This window comes from Schistocerca cancellata, chromosome 3 (genome assembly GCF_023864275.1).
Source record: "Schistocerca cancellata isolate TAMUIC-IGC-003103 chromosome 3, iqSchCanc2.1, whole genome shotgun sequence".
In the NCBI taxonomy this organism is placed as follows: domain Eukaryota; kingdom Metazoa; phylum Arthropoda; class Insecta; order Orthoptera; family Acrididae; genus Schistocerca; species Schistocerca cancellata.
Genome location: NC_064628.1, coordinates 608,975,350 through 608,989,170, shown reverse-complemented (window position 1 = coordinate 608,989,170; position 13,821 = coordinate 608,975,350). Strand labels below are relative to the sequence as shown.

At 39.9% G+C, this 13,821-nt stretch overlaps 1 protein-coding gene across 1 annotated transcript in view; it reads left to right on the top strand.

Annotated features, from left to right (window-relative positions):
• Positions 1–13,821, top strand: part of LOC126175520 (teneurin-a) — a 192,612-nt gene that overhangs the window by 147,586 nt on the left and 31,205 nt on the right. The window contains exon 24 of the mRNA XM_049922345.1: positions 6,776–6,908. Within this exon, the coding sequence (XP_049778302.1) occupies positions 6,776–6,908 (133 nt within the window). The remainder of the gene's footprint in view (positions 1–6,775; positions 6,909–13,821) is intronic.

Below are 13,821 nucleotides of genomic sequence, written 5' to 3'. Positions count from 1 at the left end.
TAGCATCACTGATTCTAGTTACTGCTTCAGGTGTCAAGGATTCATTTTTTAAAAATCACTGAAAGATACTCTCTTTTTATTCAAATTATAACACGTATTGACATTATCATTCTTTTTCATCCCCTCACATACATATTCTATTGATCCCATCATACAGCAGAGACTATACCTATGTGGAACAAGTCATATTACTCATTAACAGGTAGATACAAGCACTGCAGGCTATTTCTGCTAATTTGCTCATAGATAGATTAATTATTGCTATTTTGGAAAACAAAGCAAGAAGGCAGCTGCTTTGAAAGGATCCACTGTCACTGATTTTCCACTATTTAGCTGCTTCTTTAAGCTACTAGTTCATGCTAAGGCTTTATGTAACTCTACTGATTTCGGAGATAACTATGGCTCTGTATGTACTGAAAAATTTATAAACATGTTCAATATAAACAATAGTGTGAACCAGAATTTACATTTCCAGTTATAGATTTTCTGATAAATTATTGGAGGAGTGGCTAATGAGGTACTCTTTTACTTCCTGTTTGAATTTCAGGTATTTCCAGCTTTGTGTTTTCTGCTAGTCTTTTGCACTAAAATATAAAACTTTATTTTGAACCCTAGACAGGGACACATAATCTATATGAAAATTATTTTTAGGTATACCGTATTTCCTCGAATCTAAGCCGCACTCGAATCTAAGCCGCACCTGAAATTTGAGACTCGAAATTCAAGGGGAGAGAAAAGTTTTACGCCGCACCTCCAAATCGAAACAAAGTTCGTCCATTGCAATATGAGACACAATTTAGGTCGAATGAATGACGATACACCTACAGTAGTTTGGTTCGAGTTGTAAGCTTAGCAGTTAAGCTTTACCAGGTAGCCATTGCTATGCGTCAGATGCTCCGTCCGTATTTATACGGATACCCTTTCTTTTTCACGTGCTTCGTCTGGTTTGAATCAATTGCTTATTTTGCTTTGATCTGATAAGTGCCGTTCTCTTTGTTATAGGTGTTTATGTCTCTCTAAGCTGAAAATGCATTACTGTACTGTGTCATGCATTGTTTGTCGCATTCTGATAGTGCGTGTTTACAGCCTGTCGGCGCTCGCAGCATGGCTTGCTTTCATGCGCGCTACCGCCGCTTACAATTAAAAAAAAAAGCAAAGAAAGAGAGGAATCATCTCATTAGCGAAACAATGGCAAGAGAATGCTATTTGTTGTTACTTACACTGCTGCTTTCTTTGATAATGATCAACAAGAACCAAATAATAGACTGCGTATGATAGAACATGTTCTGAACGAGAGTTAGGTGAAAATTTTTCTCTGTTTGAAAATCTTTGCGGCCGCTTCTTTAGTACCTCAAATTCTGCACAGAAATTAGAGTCATCTTAGATTTAAAAATCTAGTCAGTTGCCGTGCTTCATTTCTGACTGTATCACTATTAGTCATAAGAATAACACAAATATAAACATGACACGATACGTATATTCTTCCACGTTTGCTGTTGTCTCACTCTAGTTTCGTAGTTTATTAGGCAGACAGGATTTAAATGAGATAGCAGCAAACACGAAAGAATACATGGCGAAATGTTCATATTTGTATTATTTTTATGGTGAAGAGAATACTGTATGTGATCCACTTTTCATCAGGTTCTTATTAGTAACCATCACTTCTCACAGGTAGGAAAAAATTCAGAATGTGGTTGGCCATATTGACAAGCATCCCAAACAGTCTTGCCAGTCGGATTTTCGTAGTGCATTGTAATTCTGCTACATTCGAAGATGAACAATACGGAATTTATATTTACTTCGTTGGATGATGTATGAGAATGCAGTGGTCGAAACTCGGGGCGGAGAAAAAAAGTTCGTATTCCACCTTTTTTTAAAATTTATTTACTGACGCAGAGGTTTTGGCGCCAGTGTTTATCTTTGTGCCTACAAAGCATGCCTGTGTAGCGCTACATATATTCGACGGCAGATCTTCCACTTGCTTTGCACTCGATTCTAAGCCGCAGGCGGTTTTTTGGATTACAAAAACTGGAAAAAAAGTGTGGCTTAGATTCAAGTAAATACGGTAGTATTGCATTTGTGAATTATGCTGTTCACTCTTCTCATTAATCAAAAATACCATTAGGGCATACTATGAGGTGTCAACAGTCGTGAGATAGTGATGTGCACATAAACAGATGGCAGTAGTATCATATACACAAGGAGTAAGAGGGCAGTGCATTGACAGATCTGTCATGCACTGCCACATTACAGGAATTAACAGACTTCGAACATGGAGCTAGACACATGGGACATTCCATTTGGGAAATCATAAGGGAATTCAATATTCTGTGCTGGGAATGCAAAATTTGAAGCATTACCTCTCACCGCAAACAACACAGTGGCCAACGGCCTTCAGTTAAAGACCAAGAGCAGCAGTGTTTATCAGTACTAACAGACAAGCAACACTGCATGAAATAACTGCAGAAATCAATGTGTGATGTACAACAAACATTTCTTTTACAACAGTGTGACGAGATTTGGCTTTAATGGGCTTTGGCAGCAGATGACTGACACAAGTGTGCATGCTAACAGCATGATATTGCCTATAACATCTCTCCTGAGCTCATGACCATATCAGTTGGACCATAGATGACTGGAAGACTGTAACCTGATGAGATGAGTCCTGATTTTGTTTGGTAAGATCTGATGATAGGGTTTTGAGTGTGGCGCAGACCCCAATAAGCTATGAACCCAAATTGTCAGCAAGACACTATGAAAGCTAGTGGTGGCTCCATAATGGTGTGGGCTGTGTTTATATGGAATGGACTGGGTACTCCAGTCCAACTGAACCATTCATTGACTGGAAATTGTTATGTTTGGCTACTTGGAGACCATTTGCAGCCATTTGTGGACTTAATGTTTCCAAAGAATGATGGAATTTTTATGGATGACAATGCACCATATCTCCAGGCCCCAATTGTTTGCAATTAGTTTGAAGAATGCTCTCGACAATTTGAGTGAATGATTTAAGCACCCAGATCATTCAACACAAATCCCATTGAACATTTGTGGAACTTTTGAGATGTCAGTTTGTGCACAAAATCCTGCACCAGCAACTCTTTTGCAGTTATGGATGGCTATAGAGGCAGCGTGGCTCTATATTTCTGCAGGGGCTTCCAACTACTTATCAAGTTCCTGCCGCATCAAGATGCTGCTCTGTTCTGGGCAATAGGATGGCCAACATGGGATTAGGAGGAATCCCATGAATTTTGTTACCTCACTGTAAATTTATTGGCATTTAGGTGTTAAAAACCAAGGAAGTTGTGTGAGATGTTCAGATTTTAACTTTATGTGATGTCCTCACTGCACCCTTCTGTTGAATAAACATTTTTTGACATTAGATGCATTGGCCCAGAGTATGGTGCCATAGAACAGTATTAAGTGAAAGTATGCAGTGTATGTTAGCAAACTCAACTGCTGGTTAACACAGTGAGAGAGATTTCTATCTGCAAAGGAGACAAATATGAGCTGTTTGGTTAACTAATCTACATGCTGTCACCATCAAAGCTTATTATCCATAAGGACATCTACGGCCTTCACACATAGAGTCTTACCTAGTGTCTGCTCATTAATCCCTACCTCTGGTACCAGTAATGCATTTTGACTTGTTTGAAATTGCATAATAATGTGTATTCTTAAATATTAGGGTTAAACTGTTTGCTGTGAACCAGTTGTAAGCCAATTCTATGATTCTTCTGCTCTGTCTAATATGGATGTGGTAGGTTAAGAACAGAAATGAGCCAAACACTGAAACTTGTGGGACACCATAGTAAATGTCTTATTCTAATCTGACCCTCTCTTGTACAGTTTATTATCCGTGGAACTGAAAGCCTTAACAAGGTCACAGAAAATGTTAACATGTTAATTATTATTGTTATTTTTTAATCAGAACTGAAGCTGAATTTATTGTCTAAACTGTGCTTGCCTCCTCCTTCCTCAAGTAATCACTACATGGTATTCTTTACTAAGATCTTTCCCTGGAGAGCCCGAATCACAGATGACCTCATTGAGATTTTCTCTTGGTTTAAAAATACTGATTACTTGATATCCTCTTTAGAAAGAGTTCTTTACAGATTCAGATGTTGCTCCCTTGTGACTGTTTGCTAACAGGAAGATCACAACAGGAAGATCGCCTTGATCTTTTTAACCCTCTGACAACTGCTAGCTGTAAGTTGCACTCCTTACAAGATAATCCAACTTTAACACTCAATTGCAACTGTTACTGGACTGCTTTTGTTACTCCTTATACTAAATAAATGTGTGACACTGTGTTACTCATTGACATATTTAAAACATGTGTTTTCTAGACTGAATTTGCACTCTGCAGCGTGTGTGCACTGGTATGAAACCTCCTGGCAGATTAATACTGTGTGTTGGACTGGGACTCAAACCCAACACCTTTGTCTTTCACAGGCAAGCACTCTACCAGCTGAGCTGCCCAAGCATGACTCGTGTCTCGTCCTCACAGCTTTACTTTTCCCAGTACCTCATCTCCTACCTTCCAAGCTTAACAGAAGTTCTGCTGCAGAATGGATGAGTTAGTGGCAGAAATAAAGCTGTGAGGATGGGTCATGAACCATGGTCAAGTAGCTCAGTTGGTGGAGCACTTGCATGCTGAAGGCAAAGATTCTGAGTTTCAGTTCCAGTCTAACGTTTCAATGTTCCAGGAAGTTTCACACATTTTCCTTCACTTACATTCATTTTATATAACATGGCTTTAACTGGTTTTGTGCTTCTACTGTCATTTAAAAATTGTGAATCTTCATTCAGAATAAAATTTTTATAAAATACTTTTGACTAGTATTATCATCTTTGGAATTTTTGCCAATTTAAACTGATAAATTGTCATAAAATTAATAAAATATACAAGGGTTGGAACTTAAATAGTGGCAACTATTTATTCACAACCAATACAAAAGAGTTACAAGTTTGCACCTGTTACTGTCCTTCAAAGTAGTCACCTGCATTGTGTAGAACCCATTGCCAGTGATGTGGAAGGCATAGTATACTGTTAGCAAAGCCTCTTCTGTTGATGGTGTGAATGGAGCGGTCTGCTGCCTGTCGAATCTCTGGAACAGTTCTGAAGCGAATGCCACGAAGTGCTTCCTTCATCTTCGGAATCAAAGAACTTAATTCCGAGGAGTATGGTGGATGGTACAGTACTGCCCAGTCCCATCGACCGAACATTCCAACCACAGCTTGCGTTGTATGCACCCGCACATTGTTGTGCAAAATGATGGGTGAGTCGCGCAGAAAATGTCGCCGCTTCTTTCACAAAGCTGCTCACAATTTATGCTCCAAAAATGAACGGTAATACTGTGCATTGATGGTCTGCCATGGAGTAACATAATGCATTAGGATAACACCATCACAGTTGTACATGAGAATCACCATAACTTGCACCATACTGGGTCTGTGACACACTTTTGACTTTCACGGCGACCCATAATGACGCCATTCATTGGATTGGGGTTTCAATTTTGGCTCGTACGATGTGGCCCATGTCTCATCCAGTGTTACGATATGGCATAAGAAAGCCTCTCCTTCATGCTCGTAGCGTCCAAGTGCATCTGAGCAGCATTGTAACGCATCCATTTTTGCATTTCTGTCGAGTAATGCAGATCCCACCATGCTGCAATTTTTCGCATGCCCAGGCGTTCTGTCAGGATGCAAAGCATAGTTGTTTGCGCTGATCCAGTTTCATGGGCGAGCTCACGAATCATATGGCATCGATCACTGTCCACTAACATGGCAACAGCATGCATGTCTTCTTCAGAGACGCCATGATGACCTGCCCAATGTATGTCTGCCACAGTTTGCCGACCTTGGTTGAAGGCTTGTATCCAAATGCCACTGTTCTATATAGCAATGCCGATTCCTCACACGCCTCTTGAAGACCTTGATAACACTGTCATGCTGTACGACCTCTGGCACATTCAATCTTGATCCAACTCAATTGTTCTTGTATCGAAAAAATTGTGACACTGTTACGTTAGATTGCTCACTCACAAGTAACTGTGTTTCCCTAGATTGTGTGCACGCCAGTGACCTGGAACGGGTGAGTCCATTTGCTCGGAGGTAAGGTAGGTATGTCAACAATGTGTGCTATCAACGACAATAATAGATTTCATTGCATCGTGTCTCTACAGCAGTATTGCCACTATTTAAGTTCCAACCTACATATAAATGCATTATTTGATATTATAAGTCATATCAAAGTATCACAGTTCATCCTCAGGTACATAAACAAACAAAATTTTTCCTGAAAATAACTATTTTCATACTCAAACAAAAGTCCATCTGTGTCCTAAAAATTCCCAGTTGTAACGGCAAATACAAAACCTCCTGGCAGATTAAAACCGCATGCCAGACCAAGACTTGAACCTGGGACATTTGTCTTCCATGGGTAAGTGCTCTACTGAGTGAGCGCTCTCTACTAGCAGTAGGGCAGGTCATGTGTTGTGCTTGGATAGCTCAGTTTGTAGAGCACTTGCATGCTAAAGGCAAAGGTCCTAGGTTTGAGTCACAGTCCAGGACACAGTTCTAATTTATCAGGAAGTTTCAAATCCCCACACACTATTCTGCAGAGTGAAAATTCATTCTAGAAATATGTAAACAATTTGTTAACCACAAAACCTATTAGTGTATTACAGATACTTTCAAATTTACATTAGCAGTTTTGTCAAAACAATTTTAGGAACAGTAGATTTATTTCATGTGTTTAATTTTGCAGATTCAACAGGGTTGACAGCTGGCAGTGGGGTGTACAAAGTGAAAAATACAGCTATGAAAGTCATGGTTTGCTCTCAGAAATAAGTTCTCCAAAGGATGGTGTTACACAGTTCACTTACAATGAACTTAATATGGTAAGTACTTAAAACATATTATATCTTCATTTTTTCCCATAATGAAATTTGCCTAAAAATGTAAGGATCAGAGTACTTGCTAGTGGTTCTTTACTTGCATGTGGTGAAAAGTCTTTAGATATATGAACTATCCATTTTGAAGCTGTGATTCAAGTAGGGCATTGCCATTGCAGTGTACAGTCTGTTAAATATGTTCCACTGCATGCTAATACAATGATGACAAAGTTTGTCTCTATTATTTTTGAATTACAATGAACAGTTGCTACCACATTTTTTAGTGTTTCCACACAACTGGCAGTCTAATTAATTCTAGAGTTTTGATGGGGTTCACCTTATAACTTCATGCAAGGAATTTCTGTGAATTTCTGATATTTTCTTTGAAATGCAGACCAATCATCTTCATGCTGATGCAGAAAAGATCTAATTTCAAACAGTCACCACCAATGTAGGAATCATGCTATTGTCTGTAATACTTACACAGAAACTAACCGAGAGAAAAAAGGAAAAACAGCCCCGTACCATCTCAAACAAGTTTTGCTATCACCACAACTCTGACAGCTACATACTTATCATTTTCCCCAACTCTGACCAGTGTTATGTATTTATTCTTGTAGCCAATGGTTTCCAGGCACAACAAAGGTGTGAAACTTCCTGGACTCACCAATATAGTGTATAAATGTCTCTTCACACTAGGAGTCCACAGCGACCAAGCTGGTCTCTCTTCATTTGTGAAGAGCATGTTATCTTATTCACCCTTTGTCCATTGTGTATGTTTTTATCCCCAGCAAACAGACATGTTTCTGAATTGCTATGAGTGGGACATGTATGGATGTGTATTATATTGACCAATCACTCTGAAGAACTGATGCATAGTTTGTCAGAAAACCTCTGTGGACAAGTGTGTTACAGACATAATGGGAGTTCTTTGTAAAGTTAAATTGAGTTATCAGTCCCCTAGTGCAGTGGTTACTCGTAGGTGACCAGGTACTATGGTGAAGTGAACATTCCCTTGTCTAGGAACCAGTACTGGAGTTTTGAAGTGCCACTTTTCGTCACATTCAATGCTACTGATACTGTGTCTCATCTGCTTGAAAGTATCTGAGAAGTCTACTCTGTAAAACAGGGTCAGGCGAGTGTCTTCTTGGGATTACATTGTCAACTTTATCAAGAGATGAGAGATCTACTCATTTCCAAAGTACAAATATGATGGGAAATTACACTGACTGTTACGCACCGCAATTATCTTTGAATCAAGCACATATCCAATGCAGGATGTTCTCCTTTCCTATACAGAATATACTGTTCCGGTTTGCGGAGTAATCTTGACAGTAAAGGTTATCTTCTGGAAACTAGCGCAGATCTTATAAGAGTAGGACATGCCTTTGTGATAAGCAACAGAATCAATGTAAAATGACACATTAACCATTACTATAAGACTAGTATTCTACTTGATACTTTCTGGCAGATTAAACCAGTCTGCTGTACTGGGCTTTGAATCATGCTTCAGCACACAGTTTTAATATGGCAGGAAATTTCAAAACAGTGCACAACTGCTGCTGAGCGAAAGATTCTGTCTGAAAATATTCTAGTTACATTGTAGTACTTGGTTTACCCATCAGTGTCATTAATATGAATATATCAATGAAGTGCCATGCAAAGATGTTTGTCCCATGCTCATTTCTCACAGAAAATAAATTCAGAGCATTTTAAATCTTGAAATTTTCATTTTACTTGCCCTTTGGTCATGTTTTCATGGACTGAATTTCAATCAATGGTCACATAAATTACTTGCAATGTGTAGAGAATGAGGGAGAATGAGGAAGGGGCTCTCTCAGTGTCTAACAAGGATAAACTTATACACAGTCTCAGGGCTTTATCCCCGAGAACATGATTGTACTGTAAGAAGTTGTAGTTATTTGATTCACTAATGACCCATGTAAATGACAGTTTGTCCTTCTTCTTAGATCCCTCCACTGGACCTTTTCATGTATTAGCATTTTTTATAATTTGTTTAATACTGCACTCTTATATGAACTGGAAGTACTGGCAGTAAATTCATGCTGCTTTTTCTAGCCATCAGTTTCACTTACTAATAAATTTTAACAGACTACCATAAACTGAAAGCAACATTGCAGCATGTATCACACACATTCTTTGTAAGCAATCTCATTCACTCTTTTGTAGGCCGATTGCTCATGATATTTATTTATTTACTTAGCCATCCGTGGACATTTTAAAATGTATGGGTGTTGGCAGTTGGTGTATATTCATATATTTATACAGTTTGCTGTTACAAGTAGTTAAACATTGTGGCATATAAGCTACACTCCTGGAAATGGAAAAAAGAACACATTGACACCGGTGTGTCAGACCCACCATACTTGCTCCGGACACTGCGAGAGGGCTGTACAAGCAATGATCACACGCACGGCACAGCGGACACACCAGGAACCGCGGTGTTGGCCGTCGAATGGCGCTAGCTGCGCAGCATTTGTGCACCGCCGCCGTCAGTGTCAGCCAGTTTGCCGTGGCATACGGAGCTCCATCGCAGTCTTTAACACTGGTAGCATGCCGCGACAGCGTGGACGTGAACCGTATGTGCAGTTGACGGACTTTGAGCGAGGGCGTATAGTGGGCATGCGGGAGGCCGGGTGGACGTACTGCCGAATTGCTCAACACGTGGGGCGTGAGGTCTCCACAGTACATCGATGTTGTCGCCAGTGGTCGGTGGAAGGTGCACGTGCCCGTCGACCTGGGACCGGACCGCAGCGACGCACGGATGCACGCCAAGACCGTAGGATCCTACGCAGTGCCGTAGAGGACCGCACCGCCACTTCCCAGCAAATTAGGGACACTGTTGCTCCTGGGGTATCGGCGAGGACCATTCGCAACCGTCTCCATGAAGCTGGGCTACGGTCCCGCACACCGTTAGGCCGTCTTCCGCTCACGCCCCAACGTCGTGCAGCCCGCCTCCAGTGGTGTCGCGACAGGCGTGAATGGAGGGACGAATGGAGACGTGTCGTCTTCAGCGATGAGAGTCGCTTCTGCCTTGGTGCCAATGATGGTCGTATGCGTGTTTGGCGCCGTGCAGGTGAGCGCCACAATCAGGACTGCATACGACCGAGGCACACAGGGCCAACACCCGGCATCATGGTGTGGGGAGCGATCTCCTACACTGGCCGTACACCACTGGTGATCGTCGAGGGGACACTGAATAGTGCACGGTACATCCAAACCGTCATCGAACCCATCGTTCTACCATTCCTAGACCGGCAAGGGAACTTGCTGTTCCAACAGGACAATGCACGTCCGCATGTATCCCGTGCCACCCAACGTGCTCTAGAAGGTGTAAGTCAACTACCCTGGCCAGCAAGATCTCCGGATCTGTCCCCCATTGAGCATGTTTGGGACTGGATGAAGCGTCGTCTCACGCGGTCTGCACGTCCAGCACGAACGCTGGTCCAACTGAGGCGCCAGGTGGAAATGGTATGGCAAGCCGTTCCACAGGACTACATCCAGCATCTCTACGATCGTCTCCATGGGAGAATAGCAGCCTGCATTGCTGCGAAAGGTGGATATACACTGTACTAGTGCCGACATTGTGCATGCTCTGTTGCCTGTGTCTATGTGCCTGTGGTTCTGTCAGTGTGATCATGTGATGTATCTGACCCCAGGAATGTGTCAATAAAGTTTCCCCTTCCTGGGACAATGAATTCACGGTGTTCTTATTTCAATTTCCAGGAGTGTATTTACAATCCTTATCAAAACGTTACATATAGTTAAATATTGTGAAACAAGAATTATTTACAATAATTTTGTACTAAGGAATTCACTTATAATGTAAAAGCAGTGTTCCTGCAAAAACAGTTTAAGATTTTTCCTAAAGCGGTACATGTTATCTGTTTCTTTTATTTTCTGTGGCAGTTTATTATACAGTTTTACACCTTCACACAAGAAGCTATTTTGAGTCTTATGTTTTTTCTTCCTGTCTAGCTGAAGACAGTGACTTGTTCTTGCACTTTAGTTATGAAAACTGCTATTTGTGCTATAATTTTCTATGTTTTTCTTGATGTACACCGTGGTTTGCAATATAAATTCACAAGGAACAGTTAGAATTTCTAACATTTTGAAAAATTCTCTGCAGTGGACCAGCTTGCTGCTTTACGTTATAATTCTTACTGCTCTCCTTCGCATTTTAAATACTATTTGTAAATTCTGAGCACTGTTTCCCCAGAAAATAATAACGTAACTGATTACTGAATGAACATAACTAAAGTAGACAGTTCTCAAAGATTCATTATTGCATGAGGATACAAGGACTCTAAGTGCATAACATGTTGTGGATACCTTTGCCGAGAGTTTCATAGCATGTTCATTCCACTTCATTTGGCTGTCAATGTGCAACCCTAAGAATTTTGTTGTAGGTACATCATCTATGGAGATGTTACCTAGTTTTAAATTTAAGGGACTCTGTTTTCTGTTCATTCTGAAGCATATTCTATTTAATTCTTTATGTCAAGAGTTACTTTGTTTTCCTGAGACCAATTGTGAACATCCCACAGCACTTCAGTAGAATTTCTTAGCATTTGTGCTGGTGTCTTACTGGTGATTACTATGTTGCTCTCATCAGCAAACAATATCTTCTCTCCATGGCTGATATGTTGTGGGAAATCATTTATATACACCAGAAACAATACTGGGCCCAGTACACTTCCTTGAGGGACCCCAATATTGATATATTGTGGATCAGATATATGTTTCTCAATGTACTTTGATCCACTGGACACATGTGTGATCTCTACTGACTGTACTCTGTTTTGTAGATATGAACGAAACCATTTGAAAACCACTCCCCTTATTCCTAGTGCCTCTAACTTATGCGACAGCTTCTGGTGGTCAACTGTATCAAATGCCTTAGACAGGTCTAGGAAATGGCCAGTTACATAGCTGTTCTCATCTAGTGCTTCTAAACTGTTTTTGTAAATTGTGCTATTGCAGATTCTGAACCTCTACCAGGCCTGAAACCATGCTGGTCATTGCAGAGAAGGTTGAATTTATTTAGATAGCTCATAAGCCTGCTTTTCATTATTGTTTCTATCACTTTGGAAAAGCATGACAATAGGGCTATTGGTTTGTAGTTCTCAACGTTTTTTACGTCACCTTTCTTGTGAACTGGTAAAATTTTGGCATGCTTCAGATAATCAGGGAAGCAACCAGTTTTGAAGGATTCATTTATGATTTCTGTTAGTGGAACTTTGATACCATTTATGCATTTTTTCAGCACACACATTGGGACTTCATCTAAACCTGCCGAGTTTTTATTCTTTAATTGCCTTACAACATTGCATACTTCCTCCTCAGTAGTTGGAAACAATACCATTGAGTTTGCTATATGCTTCTGTATTGGTTAATTAGCACTTTTTGGAAAAATTTTCTGTGACTTCATTGCAATGCTGCTAAAGTAGATATTCACATAATTTGCTAATTCTTTTGGGGTTACTTTCTAAGTTTTCCTTGTTCTTGATTTGTGTGTTTGTACCCCTCTGCTTCACAGTTCCCATTTCTTGTTTCACTACAGCCCATGTAGCTTTACTTTTATTATTGGCTAAATTTATGAACCTATCGTTGGCTGATTTTTTTGCAGTGTTGAGTACCTTCCAGTAGATTCTTTTGTAGTTTTTGTAGTAGTGCAAAAAACTGGACCACTATTGTCCTTTTAATGGGGTTTAGGTATTTACAAGTTTGAGCACATTTTCTAATTCCTTTAGTAATCCATTTATTGTTCCTGGGTGTTCCACTAGGAATTAATGCTTTGAGAAATGTTTCTTCAAATTTTAATTTAAACTCAGACATAAAATGGGAGAATTTGCTATTCACTTTAGTTTCTATATATACTCCTTCCCAACTTACATGTGTTAATTTTAAGGAAAACTCTTGCAAAGCTGATGGAAAGTAGCCTCTTTTATATACATGCAGTTTTGGTTCTTTTTTTACACAAGCCTTTACTTTTATAATCTGACATAGATGGTCAGACAGTCCCAGATTTTTAACAAGTGAGTCACAGTTTTCTCTGCCTACATCTGTAGCTACATGGTCAATGGTAGATGATGAATGTGTGGTTATTCTTGTTGCGCAGTTATCTAGTGATGAAATGCCAAAACTATGTATGATATTCATAAACGTGTAACTGGTGTCATCTGTTTTAGCTTTATTTATGTTAAACTCCCTGCAAAAAAGAATATTATGTTTCAGAGTCAATGCTAGTTCTGGGCTTTGTAGAAGTTTTGAAAAGAATATCTCTAAATTACCTTTGGGAGAATGCTGTACACACAATATAGTTAGTTTCTTGGGCATATTTATAGCAACTAACTCTATTGCTGATACTTCAAAGCCTTTGTCTACACTTAACATGATAATATCATTTCTGACTTTAAATTCAATACCGTTCTTCACATAAATACATGATCCTCCACCTTTCATTGTGTTGTAGCAATAAGAACATGCTTGGACACATGAGGGTAAATTAATATATATGATTTCACTTTCGTCACCAGTGCTCCGTAATACAGATAACAGTGCTGTCTAAGATTTGCAACTCGACTTCCAGCTGTTGCACTATGGTTTTTACACACTGTATATTTTGATAGAGTATTATTAGACATTTAATGTTACTTATATTGGTGGCTTCTTTATTGTCATATCTGCAATTAAAAAATCCTTCAGATGGGAAGGAGGTATCCTTTTCCGTCTACTTGCTGCCCCGTGGATGGTTGTTTCCATGTCTGCTGCTGCTCCTGCTATTGCTGGGATTTCTGTTGTTATTGTTGTCTGAGATGCTGCTGTTGATGGTGATGCTGTTGTTGGCATTTCTGCTCCGATTATTGTTTGTACTGCTGCATTTTGTGTAACTGCT